Source organism: Lithobates pipiens, unplaced genomic scaffold, assembly GCF_037356315.1.
Source record: "Lithobates pipiens isolate NorthernLeopardFrog02 unplaced genomic scaffold, aLitPip1_a1.2 Scaffold_18, whole genome shotgun sequence".
Taxonomy (NCBI): domain Eukaryota; kingdom Metazoa; phylum Chordata; class Amphibia; order Anura; family Ranidae; genus Lithobates; species Lithobates pipiens.
The window spans coordinates 509,444,053-509,464,535 of record NW_027507758.1 but is presented as its reverse complement, the minus strand read 5'-3'; the positions used below and the strand labels follow the sequence as shown (position 1 = coordinate 509,464,535).

Sequence of the window (20,483 nt, the reverse complement as noted above, 5' to 3'; positions counted from 1 at the left end):
TTAATATTAATATAATATATATATATATATCAGCTGGGTCCACATAAAATAAACGTCACACACAGTCCTTTCTTCACAGCACATCTTCTCTTCTCAAAACTTCTCACCAGGCCTTGCATATCTTTGCTGCATTGCTTGCAGTTTGCATGCATACTTGCTTTACCCATAGATAGAGGAAATTCATTAAAATATTCCAAAACTGGGACTGTTTTATGGCCTGTTGCCTTTTTGCTCCTCAAGGGAGGAGTAAAGCAATTTAAGCTACCGTATATACTCGAGTATAGGCCGACCCGAATATAAGCCGAGGCCCCCAATTTACCCCCAAAAAACTGGAAAACTTATTGACTCGTGTATAAGCCGAGGGTGAGACATGGCTGTCCATCCCTGTGTGTGTGTCCGTCCATCCCTGTGTGTCCATCCATCCCTGTGTGTGTATCCATCCATCCATCCATCCATCCCTGTGTGTGTGTGTGTGTGTGTGTGTGTATTCATCCATCCATCCATCCCTGTGTGTGTGTGTGTGTGTATCCATCCATCCATCCATCCCTGTGTGTGTGTGTGTGTATCCATCCATCCATCCATCCCTGTGTGTGTGTGTGTGTGTGTGTGTGTGTGTGTGTGTGTGTGTGTCCGTGCAGCCTTGTGTGTGTGTCCAGCCTACCTGTGTCCCAAGCCTCCGTCCCGAGCCGCCGTCGTCCCGAGCCTCCTCCGACCCGTGCCGTGCCTCCTCCGTCCCGTGCCTCCTCCGTCCCGTGCCGTGCCTCCTCCTTCCCGTGCCTCCTCCGTCCCGTGCCGTGCCTCCTCCTTCCCGTGCCTCCTCCGTCCCGTGCCGTGCCGATGGATCGCCGCTCTTCTCGGCGGCCATTCTACAATTCAAAATTCCGCCTCCGCCTGTGATAGGCGGAACACTCAATTTCCCAGCAGCCTGTGTTCCGCCTATCACGGACATCCTCTCATACTCGTCCGTAGTATGAGAATGAGCGGATGTCCGTGATAGGTGGAACACTGACTGCTGGGAAATTCAGTGTTCCGCCTATCACAGGCGGAGGCGGAGAAGGAGGCGCGGCTTTTAAATTTTAATGTCCGCCGTCTGTCTGCTCGATACGCTGATCGAGCAGTCAGACAGCGGTGACTCGAGTATAAGCCGAGGGGGCACTTTCAGCCTCAAAAAAGAGGCTGAAAATCTCGGCTTATACTCGAGTATATACGGTATGTGCAGAAAAATCACAATGTTTGTAAGCTGCTTAGAAGGTTTCACTTTCGTTTTTACTGCTTGTCCTTGCTCCTCACACTTGGAGCCTCGTACAGATGCATTTCTCTTCAAACAATCATAGTAGTGTAGTGTACATAGATTTGCAAAACAATGGGATAAAGGAATGTTCCTGAACTTTGTTTTATTCCATGGTTAATAACTAACACGCTACATAACTGAGCTACATTTCATGCTTGATAACCAAACTATTAATGTATCTTAAATAGAAAGATGTTTACTCCAAAAGCATTTTATTTAAATAAATTTGATAAAAATCTAAAAAACCTGATTTAAATAAAAAAGAAAATCCAATATTTTTATTTTTTTATCCACTCTGCTGGAAAGTAACGGACACCTATCTGTTTGCATTAGTCTATTGGTGAAGACTAGACCCTGAGGTCCTGCCTACCTCATGTGCTTTGGGGGTCAGGGGGTGCTACATAGTGAATACCTTTTCTGTTTTTATATTTTCCCAGTGTGCCTTGCTTTAAGATAAAATTGTTAGAGAGGGCAGACAGACCCAATTGCTGTGCCTCTTCATTTGCAGAGGAGCTTTAAGTGTTCTGAACCGGACACTTGTCTTTTAACTTTGGCACTACACTGAAGGTTTTCTAACTATGTACCTAGCAATCACTTCATCATCAACTTCTTAAGATCACTTGTTTGTTATCATAGAACACGGGTCTCAAACTGGCGGCCCTCCAGCTGTTGCAAAACTACAAGTCTCATGAGGCATTGCAAAGCTGACAGTTACAAGCATGACTCCCACAGGCAGAGGCATGATGGGATTTGTAGTTTCGCAACAGCTGGAGGGCCGCCAGTTTGAGACCCCTGTCATAGAGGAAGGATAGTCCCTTGATGATAGTATGTCCACCAACTATTCTGCTTGATTCAGAATATCTGTCAGCTCATGTTCGGCTCTATACCTATTTGTCAGCTGCAGATGTTTTGTGTAGGGCAGATGTGTTAGCTGAAGACACACAAATACATGTGCTTGAAGAATGTTTGTGAAAAGGAGGGGATAGGCATGGTGCTGCTTTTATTAAGAGGTGACCTACAACCTCTAAATACTTGAGGGGTGTGTGCCACGGGTGCGTTTAGTGCAAAAAGTGACTAAAAGTGCAGAAAATAAATATTTGTATATTCACATACCATCCTTAAACCCTGGTGTATAAAAAAAAAAGTCCAATAATAAAGTGACAATGTGCTCCTTCAAATTGATCTGTGCTTCTTGGCCCGCTCCAGATGATGTCCCATTGACAAAACGCATAGGGAAGGACTATACAGCATCATTGCATCACCTTTCGAGCTGTGGAGCGCAGATCACTCCGGTTTCCTGTTTTTTGAATACTGTTTTCGCTTTTAATGGTTTTTATTAAATGTGAGTACCCATCAGTATTAATACATTTTTGGATATTTGTACGGTATCACACTATGGAGTCTCATTCCTCTCTACATGTGGGCAACATCTAAGAGGTAACAGTGAGGAGACCACTTACATCGCAGACAAGAGAACACAGGACAGGAAGTTCCCTCCCACTCTACAGGCTGCACAGTGGCTTATACTGTGAAGGTGAAATACCTTCTTGTGGGGTTAATAATAGCATTGAGTGCATTTCTTATGGGGCACTGTTTTCCAAGAAGCACAGAACAATTTGAAGGAGCACATTGTCACTTTATTATTGGACTTTTTTTTTTATACACCAGGGTTTAAGGACGGTAAATGCATATTTATGAACCCAATTTCACATCAACAATATACACCAGTGGCAGTGCAGGGGTCACAATCACAACCCGCCCCTAGCTCCAGGGGGTCCCTGCAGCCTCCCTGTCATATTATCATATCCTCCACAAAGTCCAGCTCCAATCTGCCCTAGGGCCCCACAGCCATGCTCCAGTACTGGGCTTCCACTTTGCCTCACACAGTCCACACCCCTCTGTTCTTATTGGCTGGGGAGAAGCTGTGAGCCATTTCCATTTCGAATGGAGAGGAGGAACATGGGGTGAGAACAGCCCAGGATGGGGAAGTGTCTGTGCTGTGTGCTGGCAACATGGAATGATAACTGAACTCAGCAAGTTAAGAGGAGGAGAGTGCCATCCTGTAGCCACAATGGGACTGATGTCACTGGTGAGGTAAGACACCGCTCAGTGTCTTCTAGTCACTAGAAGACACTGGGGATGTCCCCTTGCCTCACTTCCCTGACAACTGGGGAAAATACATCCACCTCCGGGAAGTGACCTTCTCCCAATACCCGCCAACACTGAGTGAGAAACCTTCAGAAATTGCTAAAACAAATCCCTTAACACCTCCTTGGGGGGGGCGCTGAAGGGCTGCAGGTTCCAGATTTTGTGTCACATGGCTTTGCCCTCCCAGATATAAGTCGTCCACCCCCTCCACCCTGCATGCTATGCCCAGCTGCTGAGCTCCTTCACCTTTACAACACTCTATACTGTTCCTCCTCCGCAGGGCTGAAATCACATTCCTTTACAACACAGCCAGTTAGCCATGATCTGCACAGGGTATATTTGCCTACTGCTACTACAGCGCCATTCTGACCAAGAGATTTCACAGGTCAGAACGGAAACATTAAAAGCCAGATACACCCTGTGGAGGTTGATAGACTGTGTGTAAAAGAATATGATTTCGGCCCGGGGGGGGGGGGGGGGGGGAACTGGGACCTCCTAAACTCTTAAGCCACTTTGAGTATCTTGGCGTGCGGTGGGTATATCTGCACACAGGGTGGAAGTGGTGGGTGGTAGTGAGGGGGGAGGTCAACTTTTGCATCCGGGCCCACAAGCTTCAAGCTATGCCTCTGCCTTAAACTTTCTTTAATGAACGCGTGTGAAAGTACACATAATCTTTATGTGCATTACAGCTGAGCTCCAGACAGATATTTGTTCAGCTGTCTTGGTTCTGCTTAATGCTAGAACCACTTTATGACCACTATGTACCATGCAGAATGAGAAGAAGAGCTAGTATTCTGTCCACCTAGCATGTACATTTCTTTTAAATCCATACTTGGAAATAGCTTCTCATTATTAAATTAGACCTAAAATGACTTCCATTTACAGAGCGGCCAAGGATTACATCAGAGCCTCAAGATGTGGATGTCACCTTTGGGAACACTGTGTACTTCACTTGTCGAGCTGAAGGCAACCCCAAGCCGGAGATCATCTGGCTCCGAAACAAGTATGTTAAAGAAAAAAAAAATGGCAGTGTTGTTGCCAAGTCATGTGTCTTTTATAAACATCCCTGTGTGTTGTACTGGTCATTTATGGTCACTCCTTGTCACAATAGTGTATACTGCTTTATCCAAAACTTCCTGTCTTCAGACAACCCCTGGACACTTTTATATAGGCAGTGATACAACTTTGGTAGAAGGCAAGCACATGGAAAGGGTTATTTGCTAACCCTGTAAAGGCTATTTTTAAAATGCAATTGTTAATATCTTAAATTTAAGTTCATACCACAGGTTTTCCCCACTGCCAAAAAGCAGCTTACAAAACGTCAGTCGGTATGGGAAATACCATGCTGAAATTCTCTGGCATTCCCAGTGGGGGTAAGTCTTTAGCTGGGGCAGCTACACATCACTCCATTGTGCAGGCCTCAGTATCTGAAGAAGGGACGACAACATTGATTGCCATTTCAGTGGTACCATGTCCTTCATTTCCTGTAAAAGGAAGTGCTATCCTGGCACCTTTTCTAGCAGGATCAATCTTTTCATCACACATGGAAAACACTGAGAGCATCATAATAGTTTATGATCGCACTGTGACATAATCTTAAAGTCCAACTCTAGGATGAAAAAAAAAAAGCACTTGCAGTGCAGTGCAGGGATTACATGTTCATTAACTCTAGAGGGTAAAGAAAGAGACTGTATTACTTGCTCTGGCACTCTCCTCCTCATCTTCCTGATGCTTCAGGCTGTGAGCTGTCCTCCTGTGTTATCACTAACAATGCAAGACTATTAGTCCCGCATTGTAAGCAAGAAGGTAAGCATTCTCCCCTAGGCCAGTGCACCTTTGTATGGGAAGCTGTAGGGGACTGATCACACAAATGACGAAAGCCTGCAGGAGCAATAAATAAGATATCCAATACATCTTAGTACTCTACTCCTTAGACTTATTGAGCATTTAATACTTGCAGTGTGATGTGGTGGGGGAGGGGGGCCTGGGTACCCACTGCAAGGGTCATTTTTTCTTAGCTTTTCTTTCGCTTTAAAGCTTATATGAATTTATGATGATTACATTTACATATCTTCATACATACTCTTAAAGTAGTTAAGTTACATTTTTTTTTTTTATGCATTCCTTGCTTTCCTTACTCCTGTTGCTGTCCGTCAAATCCTGTGGGGAGGGAGCGTGGGGCAGGGCCGAGCCATGCTGTGCATGTCTATGAATGCACACAGCTCGGCTTGGGAGTGATCCCATAGCACACAGCTTGCTATAGAGGCACACACAGAAGAGGGGGAGCGCCAGTGGGGGACCCCAGAAAGGGGCTACTATGTGCAAAATTATTTCACAGAGCAGGTGAGTAGAACATGTTTATTATTTTAGTTTACAACCTGTGGGTTTTTTTTTCTCCAACTAATTTATGCATTGTGAGTTGCAAAAAAGGGGAAATTCACTTCTTGCAGCCCTCTTTTGTGTTATATTATGGAGTATTCCATCCTCTCTTGCAGCTTCCAGGTATTCCTGAGCCAGGCGCTGCACTCACAGATTGCCTCTTCAGCTGCAGGTGAATTCTGTTACTACAGTGCAACAGTAAAGTTTCATTTGAGTTCTGTGATCACCATTGTTGGTCCAAAAAACCGTGGAAAAAGCAGGACAGTGGTGCCTCGGTTTTATACAGGGGAGCATGAGAGGTGCAGACCTCTTTGCTTTGCTGCTTGTAGAAATCCTCAAACAGTTTTCAGTTCTTTCACAATAATGTTAGAAGTGACTATGGCATTGTGGGAGTTTTTTTTTTTTTACCCCTTATAGCATTTCCAAAATTAGTATTCTCTTGAAGTATACATTTAGTCACCTGTATACGTTAAATCATTTGCAAAGGTAAATTTTTAATAAAAAAAACATGTTCTACTTAACTCTTCTGGGCTCTCCTGCAAGTGCTCTTGGCACCGCCTCCTCTTTGTGCTCCCCTGTAGCATGATGTTTGCTATAGGAGCACACCTTCGGGCACCAGGCTGTGTGTGCCAATTGACACACACAGTATGTCTCAGCACACAATCCCTCTCCCCCCCATCTCTTCTTACAGGATTTGTCCAACAGCAACAGCAGCCTATGGGTCCCGCTGCTGCCCCTGCGAGCAGAGAGAGAGGACAGAGCCACTCCAGATTGGCACAGCGCTGGATTGCAATTGGTAAGTATATGGGGGGAGTGATGGGGTGATACAAACACTGGGACATGTTTACCTTCATGCAGGGAATGCATTAGGGCAGGGCTAGGGAACCTCGGCTCTCCAGCTGTTTTGAAACTACAAATTCCATCATGCCTCTGCCTCTAGGAGTCATGCCTTTGATTGTTAGGGTCTTGCAATGTCTCATGGGACTTGTAGTTTCAAAACAGCTGGAGAGCCGAGGTTCCCTACCCCTGCATTAGGGTAATAAATGTCCTGGCTTTAGAACCACTTTAATATTTATTCAATGTATTATTCTTGAAGCATAATGAAAGTCATAGAAACGGTGATGCTTGAATCATGCAGGACCCCTCCATCAAAGCAAGGTTATGTTGCATTGCCTAAATGAAGAGGTTTGGTATGGCTCAGGTTCCTGCATACTCCGTTTCAGTTGACTGAATTTTTTACATTGCTTCTTTATTTACGAGTTGAGCAAGTCCCCTAAGGAGATGGTGTTGCTTGGTGTAAAAGCTATTTTTTGATTATGGATAGCTGGGCAAATGTTTAGTGTGCTCACAAAAAAAGAATTTACAGAAACATTACTCCAAACAGATGTATAAAAATGTCAAGATAATTAAAGGAGAAAGGAAGGGCTTCAAAACACTAAGGAGACTAACATTGGGCAGGGTCTCCGTTTGCCCTCAAAAATGCCCTCAGTTCTTCATAGCATGGATTCCACATCCCACAAACATTCCTTTTGAGATTCTGGTTCATGATAACAGGATTGCATCACGCAGATTTATCAGCTGCATGCTGATGCTGCAAATCTCCCATTCTGTTACATCCCAAAGGTTTTCTTTTGGAATTGGATCATAGCATCTGTGTGTGTGCCACAGCATAAATCGAAATTCGTCAGACCAGCCTCCGCTTTCTGTTCTTGGCAGCAGTGGACCCCAATGTGTTCTTCTCTTGTTATAGCCCATCCTCCTAAAGATTCAATTGGCTGTGCACTCTGAGATTAATTTCTGCTCACCATAATTATACAGTGGATATAAAAAATCTACATACCCCTGTTAAAATGGAAGTTTTCTTTTATGGAAAAAAATAAATGAGACAAAGATAAATAATTTCAGAATTTTTTCCACCTTTAATGTGACCTATAAACTGTACAACTCCATTGAAAAACAAACTGAAATCTTTTAGGGGGAAAGTAAAACTAAAAAACTAAAATAATGTGGTTGCATAAGTGTGCACATAATAATTGCAGGTAGGTTAATTGGCTTCTGTCCAAAAATTGGCCCTAGTATATGAATGGGGACCTTGGATTGTGGGCTCATTGAGGGTAGGGACCAATGTGAGTGTGCAATGTACAGGGATAGGGACAATTGTAGACACTCACTCGGGTTGAACTGGATGGGCTATGAAACGAATTATAACTGGGGATGTAGCTTTGTTCAGAATTAAGCAATCACATTCAAACTCATGTTACATAGGAGTCAGTACACACCTGCCATTATTTAAAGTGCCTGTTATTAACCTCAAATAAAGTTCAGCTGTTCTAGTAGGTCTTTCCTGACATTTTCTTAGTCGCATCCTACAGCTAAAGCCATGGTCCACAGAGAGCTTCCAAAGCATCAGAGGGGTCTCATTATTAAAATGTATCGGTCAGGAGAAGGGTATAAAAGAACATCCAAGGCATTAGATATACCATAGAACACAGTGACAGTCATCAAGTGGAGAAAATATGGCACAACGGTGACATTACCAAGAACTGTATGTCCCTCCAAAATCGATGAAAAGATGAGAGTAAAACTGGTTGCTGGCTGCCAAGAGGCCTACAGCAACATTAAAGGAGTTGCAGAAATATCTGGCAAGTACTGGCTGTATGGTACATGTGACAAAGAGCTCCCGAATTCTTCATATGTCTGGGCTATGGGGTAGAGGGGCAAGATGGAAGCTCTTTCTTACCAAGGAAAACACCCAAGCCCAGTTAAATTTTGCAAAAACATATCTGAAGTCTCCCCAAAGCATGTGGCAAAATGGGTTGTGGTCTGATGAAACCAAGGTTGAACTTTTTTTTCGCCATAATTCCAAAATATATGTTTGGTGCAAAAACAACACTGCACATCACCAAAAGAATGCCATACCCACCGTGAAACATTATGGTGGCAGCATCATGCTTTGGGGCTGTTTTCCTTTAGCCGGAACATGGGCCTTAGTCAAGGTAGAGGGAATTATGAACAGTTCCAAATACCAGTCAATATTGACACACAACCTTTAGGCTTCTGCTAGAAAGTTGAACGTGAAGAGGAACTTCATCTCTTGGCATGGCAAACGACGCAAAGCACACATCCAAATCAACAAAGGAGTGGCTTCACGTGAAGTAAGAAGATTCAAGTTTTGGAATGGCCCAGCCAGAGCCCAGACCTGAATCCAATTTGAAAATTTGTGGGGTGATATGAAGAGGGCTGTGCACAGGAGATGCGCTCGCAATCTGACAGATTTGGAGTGTTTTTGCAAAGAAGCGTGGGCAAATATTGCCAAGTCAAGATGTGCCATGCTGGTAGACTCATACCAAAAAAAAACAAAAACTAAGTGCTATAGTAAAATCAAAAGGTGCTTCAAAAAAGTATTCGTTTTAAGGGTGTGCCCACTTATGCAACTATAAATTTATTATTATTTTTTTTTTTTAACTTCCCTCCACCTAAAAGATTTCAGTTTGTTGTTCAACAGAGTTATACAGTTTATAGGTCATATTAAAGGTGAAAAAATTTCTGAAATGATTTATCTTTGTCTCTTTTTTTACATCACATAAACCTGACATTTTACCAGGGGTGTGTAGACTTTTTTATATCCACTGTAAGAAGAAGCTTTCAGACTATTGAGCTTCTTAAGACATTTGATCTGTCATAATACCTGAAGGACTGTTAAAACTCTTAAATCATGTACTTTTTTCTTTTTTGTTAGCCACAAAAAGGTAAACGTTGTTTGCCTTCTTTACCTCTGTAATAAATCCTGGCTAACGCAGTACATAATCTTTGTTGCTTGCTTATTTTTTAAATAACAAACATGTTATACTTGCCTGCTCTGAGCAATGGTTTTGCACAAAGCAGCCCAATCCTCCTTTTCTTGGGTCCCCCACTGGCGCGTCTGGCCCTTCTCAAATTCCCCCAGAGTAAGCGGCTTGCTCTTGGGCACTCATGCATGCTCACTCCTGAGCTGCCTCGGTGTGTCCATGGGGCGCACAGAGCGTGGCTAAGTCTGCCCCCCTTTCCCTCCTCACTGGCTGTGATTTATGGCAGTGGGAGCCATTGACTGTATCTCAGCCAATGAGCAGGGAGAGACCTGGGAGACCCGAGGCTCCCGTGCCCATCGCTGGTTCGCGATTGGGCTCAGGTAAGTATTAGAAGAAGCTGAGGGCGGTGCTGCACACTGAAGAATTTTTACCTTCAAGAATTATTTTATTTTTTTTCACTCCATTCTGAGTAAACTCTAAAGACTGTTGTGCATGAAAATCCTAAGAGATCAGCAGTTACAAGAATACTCAAACCAGCTTGTTTGGCAATAGCAATCATGCCAACAATCTCTGAGATCTCTGAGTTTGCCCATCCTGATGTTTGGTGCGAACAATTAGGATCGGTTCACACAGGGGCAACTCTACTTTCAACACGGCAACTTGGACACGACTTGAACACGACTTGGACAGGACTTGGGGCGACTTACAACATGACTTTAAATTTCCCCGGGCCAATCAGAGAATGAGCTCTCAAGGGGGAACTCCACGCTAAATAAAAAAAAAACGGCATGGGTTCCCCCTCCGAGAGCATACCAGGCCCTTAGGTCTGGTATGGATTTTAAGGGGAACCCCCTACACCAAAAAAATGGCGTGGGGGTCCCCCCCAGATCCATACCAGACCCTTATCCGAGCACGCTACCCGGCCCCTCCTTCCCCAAGGCACCCCTCATGTTGAGGGCACGCAGCCTGGTACAGCTCGGGGGGGCGCTCGCTCGTTTCCACCCCCTTTCCTGGCCGGCCGGGTAGCGCGCTCGGATAAGGGTCTGGTATGGATCTGGGGGGGACCCCCACGTCATTTTTTCGGCATAGGGGGTTCCCCTTAAAATCCATACCAGACCTAAGGGCCTGGTATGCTCTCGGAGGGGGAACCCACGCAAATTTTTTTAAATAAATTTGGCGTGGAACTCCCTCTTGAGAGCTAATAATTTTGTGAGAGTCGCCTCCGTATAGACGGAGATCTGACTTGGAGGCGACCTCCATTGAAATCAATGGGTACCAGTCGCCTACAAGTCGGATTGAAGTAGTACAGGAACCTTTTCTGAAGTCGGAGCGACTTCAGTAGTGTGCATTAAGACGGCTCTCATTCACTTACATTGATTTTTAAATGTAGCGCGACTAGGGGAGACCTGAAGTCGGATCAGAGTCACCCCTGTGTGAACCGAGCCTTACTGTATCTGTATGATTTTTTGCACTCATTGCTGCAACATGATCAGCGGATTAGATATTTGTCTATACTTCTGCATGTAGATAAAATTAAAAGTGCTCTTTAAATACCCAAAGGATCCAGACTAGTCAAGCCTGCACCAGGACCCAAGGAGTCTCAGAACATGCCCAAAACCTTTCATACCCCATACCCTTTGGACTGGACCCCACCGTAGTCTTTTGTTGTATATCAAGATTTATGCTTCTCTACCCATAGTAAATGTGTTTTGGCCTCATCTGTGTAGAAATGAACTGAGCATGAAAGATGATATCCGACTGAATCTCCTGGAAGATGGCACATTGATGATCCAAAATACCCAAGAGGCTGATCAAGGCATCTATCAGTGTATGGCAAAAAATGTGGCTGGAGAGGTGAAGACTCACGAGGTTACTCTTCGATATTATGGAACACCAAGTAAGTTCTTTTTTATTTACCATATAACTTCATAATAATAATCTGGTTACTTGTTTTAAGATGCAACAAAAAATTACCAAAGTGAAAAAATAAGGGTTTTATTTAAAAAAAAATGTCACTTGTGATACACAGTGCTTTTGCAAATTCTAAATTGCATTTAAATAGGGTTTACATCTACTTTAATAATGACTGTGTGACTTAAAAAAAAATCTGTATTGCTGATAGCACCTAATCAGATTCTCATTTCCATGCACTAAGGCCTAAATTGATCATAATAGACAAGTATTATGCTTCTAAGCATATTTCACCTTTTGTGTCAATGCCGTGCACCCCCAACCTACAGATGGTACAGATCTGTGGATTCTGTAAAATGTAGGTCTTTTGTTGTGCATTGAGGATGTGCACAAAATGAATGGAACTACGGAATGCTACACTGTGCTTTGTGCGTTCATGTGCATGGCATTATTTTGCAAAAACTATACCCCATAGTGAACCAGAAAAGTGCATGCAAACACACCCACAAAGGTGCATTAGGGTGTGTGCTATGATTCTTAACTAAAAATTAGGGATTTATTCCTGACCCTCCACGAGGCTCCTGTCAGGGGTAAGGCACTCTTAAAGAGAGACCCCTATGGCAGTGGAGGAAGGAACCTAAGGGATACACATCTCCCCCCTAGACTATGCCAGAAGACCTATACCCTAACATCCTATGCGTGAAAGATACAAATAAATAGCTGCATTGACAGATGTGAAGAAAAACTAAAGCGCCAATGTGCAAGACAATAGCTAGACTTTGTGGCCTAGTAACATAAATTGCCCTGTTCTTGGTCAAATGGCTTAGCCCATGAGGCATAGTGCAGAAAAAAAGCTGTGGTTTTAAAGAAACCTAGAAAAGTGACAGCAGGAAAAGAACAAAGGGGTACATCGAGTCCTAGTGCTCGTTCTCACAATGGGGTCCCACAACCCATAGTGAAACTAAGAGCACTCTCTGGGGGGCATTGATACTGTGGTCTCTCTGCCATCCCAGCCCCTGGCCAGACAAGAGCAGCCCCATTCCTACTAGATAGGCCTTTGCACTTAGGGAAAACCTGCATACAACCAAGGACAAGCCTGGTGCACCAGACCAGATTCAACCTGAGGGAATAAGATCCCTCACACCATACCAACTTTATTACATCAGAAATTACTAAATGGCACCTTCATTCATGCTCAAAGGGACAACAGCATTCTTTTTACCAAAATTTGATAAGAACAGATACTACACTTAATCTTCTATAACATTTTAAACCACACTGCTCTCTTCAATAATACTCAAATTAGTCCTGAACATCAATTAACACCCTCCCGCTCGGCCTATATCACAATGATGGATGGGCGGTGGCTCTCCCATTCTGATTGGATATCATATGACATCCAGCAGAACAAGCTACTCGCGCATGCCTCAGTGAGTGCGTAGTGTGGCAATCGGTAGTGCGGTGTGTTACGCCAACACACTGCATCTCCGATCATGGTAAGGAGCCTATGACATAGGCTCTTTACCATGTGAATACCTGTATACAATCACAGCTGATCACAGCATTACTAGGCTGTGCCGGTAATCTGCATTTCTCCATTCACTGCTGACAGGGCATGAGAGGGAATCTGATAAGTGGCTCTTCTGACGGAGGGGATCTGCACTGATAGTCAGTGCAGTGATTATCAGTTTAGCCACATCAGCGATGCCCAGCAGGGCCCACCTGAGATACCAATCGGTGCCCATCAGTAATCCCAGGCGTACATCAAACTCACATTTACAGGCGCCTCTGAAGCCGACACCGGGTATATACAACTTGTATGGTGAAAGATGGCCGTCGCATCTATATTCCCCCATACAAGTTGCATATGGGACTTTAATTCTGTTTTAATTGATGTTCTGGACACATACACTTTTTCAATGTTGATGGTATATATATTTTGAGTATTAGTGAAGAAAGCAGCGTGGTTTAAATTTTATATAAGTTTGGTCTTCGTGTTTAGCATAGCACATTGGGATAACTGCAGCAGTTATTGTCTCCTTTTGATTTTCCTATAGGTTTACACGTGTGTGTGTGTGTATGTATGTGTATATGTATGTGTATATGTATATGTATATATATATTATAAAAAAAATTTTTTGCACATTCCCTAGCACGGGGTCCAATATACACTTAATCTTAGCCAAAAGGTTACCACAATTCGAAGATGTGAATCTGTCCTTCTATGCAGTGGTGATTTTTTATTTTGATTTTTGGGACCATGTCCATATTTTCATACATATTAGGACTCCTGAAGAGCTAATAGTGGAAGAAGACAAGCAGCCACATTTACAACTAACCTGCAGTCAATCTGAGTTTAGAATAAGATGGAAAGGAAAAAATTGACAGGCGTGAGATTTTTCTGAGCGATCCAGAACTATTCTGCAATGAAATGACAGTTCATTAATATAGAGTGAATTCTTTGAACAAATTTGATTTAAACGTGGCTGTGAAAAATCTGTTATCTTTTGTAAAACTGTGGTCTTTTGACTTTTTATCTGAAACAGCTAGGCCCAGTTTTGTGATTCAGCCCCAAAACACAGAAGTTCTGATTGGTGAAAGCATTACTTTGGAATGTAGCGCAGCAGGCCAGCCACAACCAAGGATCACATGGACCAGAGGAGACAGGACCCCACTGCCAAGTGACCCCCGTATTAACATCACACCCTCTGGAGGACTGTATATCCAGGATGTGAACCAGGAGGATGCTGGAGAGTACGCATGTTTTGCCTCAAACACTGTAGACACTATTCACTCCACGGCTTACATTATAGTCCAAGGTATGTACAGACAGATGCAATGTTTTCTGCTATTTTCTAATTATTTTTACTACAATGGGGTTCAGATCAATAAATCATTTGTAACACTTTTCTGGCATCATGGGCATATTAGAAAGTCCTGCATCTAATTAATGAAAGTCATGCAAATATTTTCTTGCTATTTCTGACACGTACAACAAATTCAAGAAACAATTCTGCAACAGATTTATTTACAACTTACTGACAGTTACATGAGTCTGTCGCATGTTGCATAGGTGGAAAACCAATTTCTAATGAGTGTCTTCATTAGGAGTGTGTTCTTCTGCATTTTGGGAATTTGTCCCTAAATGCATAGGGCTGCAAACGTGAGTACCACTCGGTACAGCATCAGCCCCGTCCAGCTGCAGCCTGCATTTGACAGGCAGCATGGCGGTACATTACACCTGCCCTCCCACGTGAGGGATTCACAGCAGCTAGATGCCCCCATGCACAAGGGGCCTTAAAGTAAAATTTCTCTTTCAACTTTCTTGCATTCATACTATGTCACTGACCAGAAAATAAGGTTTTCAAATAAGGACTGCAGACTTTTCCTTGAATTTTCTAATCTGCATATCTGTTCTGCAACAAGTAATCGAATTGTGGCCAATGAATCAGCATGACAGCCAAGCAGTTAGAATAAGATTCGAATTAGCTATCTTTCTCTTTGAAAAGGTTTACTTTAAGAAAGCTTGGTAAGAGCACAGGCTGTGTGATTTGCGACGATGCACTTATCACTTTTCTGGCTGCATTGCTTTTTTTTTTCGTTATTTCATTTTTTGCTGCTATTTACTTATGTATTTTTTTTTGTTTGCTTTTTTAGCATCTGCCAAAAAAAGTAATGAGATGGAAAATGAAATAGTAAAGTGATCGTGTTTTAGAGGGTCCTTGAGTCGTTGCACTATAACTTACACTATATATATTATACACACATTACACAGATCTCTCGGTGTTTAGCAGCTGCAAAGTCCTGAGTCCTGGTCATCTGGCTGACCCAGCTGCAGTCTTGTTTCCATCAATATCCCTCCATAAGTATTTCTGCTTAATCAGGTCTCCCACATCAGCCAGCTGGATCCTAGCCACTATAGAAGATCAACAATCTCTTTGGTGGGGGCTCTTCTAAGTACTATGCCTAAACTGATGATAATAATTATCTTCAGTGCCAAGTCAGGATATTCTAACCCTAGAGATTGCATTTAAACTGAAAATAAGGCATATTTGCTTATTTGGGGAGATGGATCCATATTAACCCCTTAACACTGCCTCCAAGCGGCCCTTTTTAACAGACTTTAATGCTCAAGAGGCAACATGGCTTCTGCTTTATATGACTGCTTTGCTTGGTACTCACAGAGGTCATGTGATTGGGAGCCCACCTTGCTGACCTTATCAGAAGGCTTGACCAAGAGCTGTCAGTGAATGCTCGGTTGCTGTGCTGTGTGTGCGCCCTCAGCACACAAACCTCCTACCACAATAAACGCATATGTATGATGACTGGACTTTAACTCTATTACTGCCAGGGCCATTTTTTTTTTGCACACGTTAAAAAAAATCATTTTATCCCAGAAGATTGCATAAAACCCCAGAACATTATATATTTTCTAGAAGCAGTTCCAATTTTTGTATGTTACATGATATTGGCAAAAAGATCTAGGAAACCAGTAAAAAATACACTAAAGTTAATTTTAGGGCACACAAACAAACACAATATTTTACTACATTTTTTTGGTAACACATTAAAGATAAGGTTGTGCCAAGTAAATATATACCCAACATCTCAAACCTCAAAATTTGTGTGCACCCATGAAATGGCAGCAAACCTCAAGTACCCTATGTTTTTGATATGTGGCGCTTTAAAAGCTGCTACAGTCATCTGTTTAGCATTATGCAGGAGCTCTGGTGCTAGAATTCTTGCTCTCACACTGGCATGTGATTTGTAACATGCATCATAATCAAAGTTTTTATACATAGGCTCCTCCCAATGCGTGTATTTACGTCCATATGTGTGTGTATGCGAGAGTGGAGGGCCTCAAAGATTTTCTTTTTCAGCTTTCATGCTTGGGTGTAACTTTATTTTTTTTTCCAGTTTGCAGGTCTAAATGACCCCTCATGTCGTATCTGTTTTCCAATTAATGTAATGCAGTGCAGATCACATTAGATGTTCCAATATTGAACCTCCGCCACAACACCTTTTCTTAGGCTTTTTTTAAATAGCAAGCAAGACAGCAGGATCATGTGACCTGATTTTGGAGGACCATTTTCTAGTTCTTCACAGAGGATTTTAATAAAAAAAACAAAAAGTAGTTAAGTGCATATATTTAGCATTTCTCCACAGAACTGCGACTTTATTCTGGTGCCTCAACTTTCACTTTATATTAACTATATAGTAGAAATAGGGCAGAACAATAAGAAAGGCCTGCACATTACATTATGTACATTTGTCTTTTCAGCTGTTCCTCAGTTCACCATTGTTCCACAAGACCGGAATGTGTTTGAAGGCCATAATGTGGATTTCCATTGTGAAGCTCAAGGAAATCCACAGCCAGTAATTGCTTGGACCAAAGGAGGTAACAGGCTTCATGCAGTATTTTAAATGCAACTCAATAGCACATCATCCAAGAAGTAAATTTTTTCTGCTTGCCCTCATCAGGAAGCCACAAACAGCTTAACAGTGAAACCCTTTGCTTAGGCCAAGACATTACACTGCTATTTAGATTAATAGTGTTATGACTGCTTTGAGGCTTTTCCTGTCCTTTTTTTAAACACACCAGTAAGTTATCAAAAAGGGATTAAGAAGCGGATTACATGTGGGCTAAATCCCAGACACCACAAACTTATTGGGCCTTATTTAACCTTGGTGAAAAATAAATAAATCTGATACCCCACAGAAGCGAAAGATCAGCTTGCCCACGACACAGAAGTGCACAGAATCTGCTTTGTGACTATGTGGTGTGGAGCGATGCATATGATGGATCCTTCATTGTGTCTTAAATGGATTTTTCATTTTCAGTAAATATAATGGATAATGCTTTGGAAAATTATGTAGGGTCCTTACTAATTGATTGCTATTGATTCATTCATTGGAACTTGCACAGGCAGCCCCATAGTTACATAGTAGGTGAGGTTGAAAAAAGACACAAGTCCAAGTCCAACCCATGTGTGTGATTATATGTCAGTGTTACTTTGTATATCCCTGTTGTTGCGGAGGATAGTTTTTTGAATCTATCAGTGCCCCCCCCCCCCCCCCCCCCCGTTGAGACCACCGCCTGTGGAAGGGAAATTCCAACATGCTATCTTTCTAAAGCTGAGATGAAGGTGACTGTGATACCATTATTAGGGCTCCTTAAAACAGGCATTGAATTCTACAGCAGCAATAATGCACCTATAGCGTTAATAGCATTTTGGTTGCATTGCCCAGGCATTCATGTGGCATCAGGCAACTCATCTCAAATACCATGGGAGATGGTTTTTTTTTTTTTCATTTGTACAAATCACTGATTGACTCTTAAGTGTGATTACAGTGCATTTATGGTGCAATTGTGGTGCATTTCAATAGAAGTGAACGGAGGTGGCTGCAAAGCATCAAGGCCTGCCGAACTATGCAGGCAGTGTTCACTTTATTTGAATGTGATGCGAGGCAATGCTGATGTTGCAGCATGAAAACCTCCATCCACTCCCTATTTTAACTATATTGAGTGGTGTTGATAGTCCATCAAGAAGCAGTAAGAACACGTCCCAACTGTCTATTTTCAATACCCATGTGAAAGTGCCCTTAGATTGATTTCAGAGCATCTAATTTAGTCACCTACTCCACACTGGCATGGTTGTGCCAATAAAGTGGTTCTGTTATGATGGGGCTTATCTATGGGAGACCTGGAATACAAATCAAACAACCATACATACCCTTTATGCCACTGAGCATCCAGGTGCACAGCCCACTGTAGTACTGTGATAAACAAGTAAATCCTCTCCAAAGTGAGGGAAATCTTTCATTTTTGGATTTGCCCTCACTTTCAATGGTCAACCGAATAAATAGAGAGGGTGAGTCTCCCCAGCAGGGACACTCGGTAAAGAAAGAACCTTGACAGAATTGATTACCCCTATCCTACACTATCCAAAACTAAAAAGAAATTAGCCATAGATACAATGCTAAAGACTTCATCTTCACATGCCTACGATTTGAAGTTAGGAGAAAGGAGGTTTCTTAGGTTACTGAAAGCCTTCTTTACTGTTGGAGCACTAAAAATGTGGATCCCTCTCCCACAGGAAGTGGTAATAGCTGAGAGTGTTAACAGTTTCAAAAAAATGTAGATGCCTTCCCCAGGAAACAGAATATACACAGTTATGGGAATTGTTGGAGACTAAAAATCACACACACATAAGTTCATAAGTTGATATTTTTTCTTTTTTTTTTTTATCTTTATACATATAAGAAAAGCATACTAGTGCATCAATAGGTACAGAAAACTCAAATAGACTGGAAGCATCCAAAAAACAGATTCATTATCAAAAAACAATGTACCCTAGACTGTCAGATATATGAACATTTTTAGTACTAGCTTTATACAAGGACACTGTAAATTTTAAAAGAACTTAACATAAATTGCAGGGCGTTTCATATAGGGTCTTGCAATCAGCAGAGTTAGCAAATTGGTTTCAGAGCAGCTGGAGGAGAGCTGGTCTGTACCAGTCTCCAGCTCTCACCCACCCAGAACTAATGATACTTCCAAGCACCATGACATTGGGTTAAACCTGTTTATATAAGCACATTAAGTGCAATATTTAAATATTTATAGTCATCAGTGGAACCAATTTGTCCACTAGAAGTCTTTGCTGCTAACTTTAAATGCACATATATTGGGCAAAGGAGTTGGGGGGATCAATGTCAATAATGCCATGGTTCTCAGAACAATATGTAAGTATAGAGCTTTGAGAGGGGAGTGTGGGTTACACATGCTTAGGGAGGTAGGAGTAAAAAGACGAGGACATTAGTGATAAGTTTACTTACCCTTTGTTAGATTGACTGCACTGTGCAGTACTATGGTCTGTTTGGCCATCCCCAGTTCTGCAGTGCAGAGAATTAGTCAGCTAAAATAAGGATAGCTTCAGGTAGCTATACTAGATGTATTTCAGAACACATTTTATGTCGTTATAATAAATACCCAGATTAAAGGTCTGTATAATATGTCACATATTCCGAACTGTTTAAAAAAACTTTGTTGTAAACGACTTGCCTTGCTGGTCAACTCCTAATTATTTTTTGTATCATTTTATAAGCTGTCAATAACAGTTGTCCTTCTGTTTGCTGGGAATTAACCTCAGATTTTTACAGAATGTTCTCAGGATTATTGCTGTATCGTGTTCTTTCTCTTATTTCTCATTCAAGTCTAATCCCTCTGAGATTAATATTAAATAAATGACTCAGAACTGTTTATTTGATTATGTGCTCTGTGTTTATTGGGTAATGCATTTGTGCTCTGTTAGGAAACCCCCTGTCTGTTGACAGAAGGCATCAAGTCTTGTCTTCTGGGACATTGAGGATTCTTCGTGTGGCGTTGCATGACCAGGGCCAGTATGAGTGTCAAGCTGTAAACATTGTTGGGTCTAAGAGCTCCTCAGCACATCTGACTGTACAAGCCAGAGGTAAGTGCCCTCACGGATCCCTGGGTCCTACTCCAGCTTCTCTGTACTCTGTTGAATAGGAATGAGATCCCAGACTGCATTCTGGTGGCATACAGCCAGCTCTCTGTAACCCTAACTAGCCATTTGAATACATCTTGAATAAAACTCAACATTCATGCCTTAAAATAATAACAAAAAGCTATGAGATTTTCTATGTACATACTCCTTTAACTGGGATTAATAATTTAATTAATATTAAGAGCGCTTTAAAGTGGCTGTAAACCCTTACATATACCCAGTGAGGTGACTGGCCTCAGGTGATACAGAGATGAAACAAATCCTTCTACATACGTTGTACATGTTTATCTGCAGTCTTCTCTACATCTGTTCAAAGTCCAGAATTTATAAAGCTTGTTTGAGGGTTCATTAAAAAAGGAGAGGAGAGCTGAAATTACACACTGCAGAGGGCAGTTAGGAGAGCTCTGAGAGCCAATTGGAGGGAGGGGAAACCCT

At 42.3% G+C, this 20,483-nt stretch overlaps 1 protein-coding gene across 2 annotated transcripts in view; it reads left to right on the top strand.

Annotated features, from left to right (window-relative positions):
• The window catches only part of PXDN (peroxidasin), a 236,317-nt gene that overhangs the window by 162,595 nt on the left and 53,239 nt on the right, over positions 1-20,483 (top strand). For both annotated transcript variants that reach the window (XM_077488703.1, XM_077488704.1), the window contains 5 exons: positions 4,325-4,442; positions 11,334-11,503; positions 14,064-14,336; positions 16,799-16,915; positions 19,833-19,991. In XM_077488703.1, the coding sequence (XP_077344829.1) occupies positions 4,325-4,442; positions 11,334-11,503; positions 14,064-14,336; positions 16,799-16,915; positions 19,833-19,991 (837 nt within the window). The remainder of the gene's footprint in view (positions 1-4,324; positions 4,443-11,333; positions 11,504-14,063; positions 14,337-16,798; positions 16,916-19,832; positions 19,992-20,483) is intronic.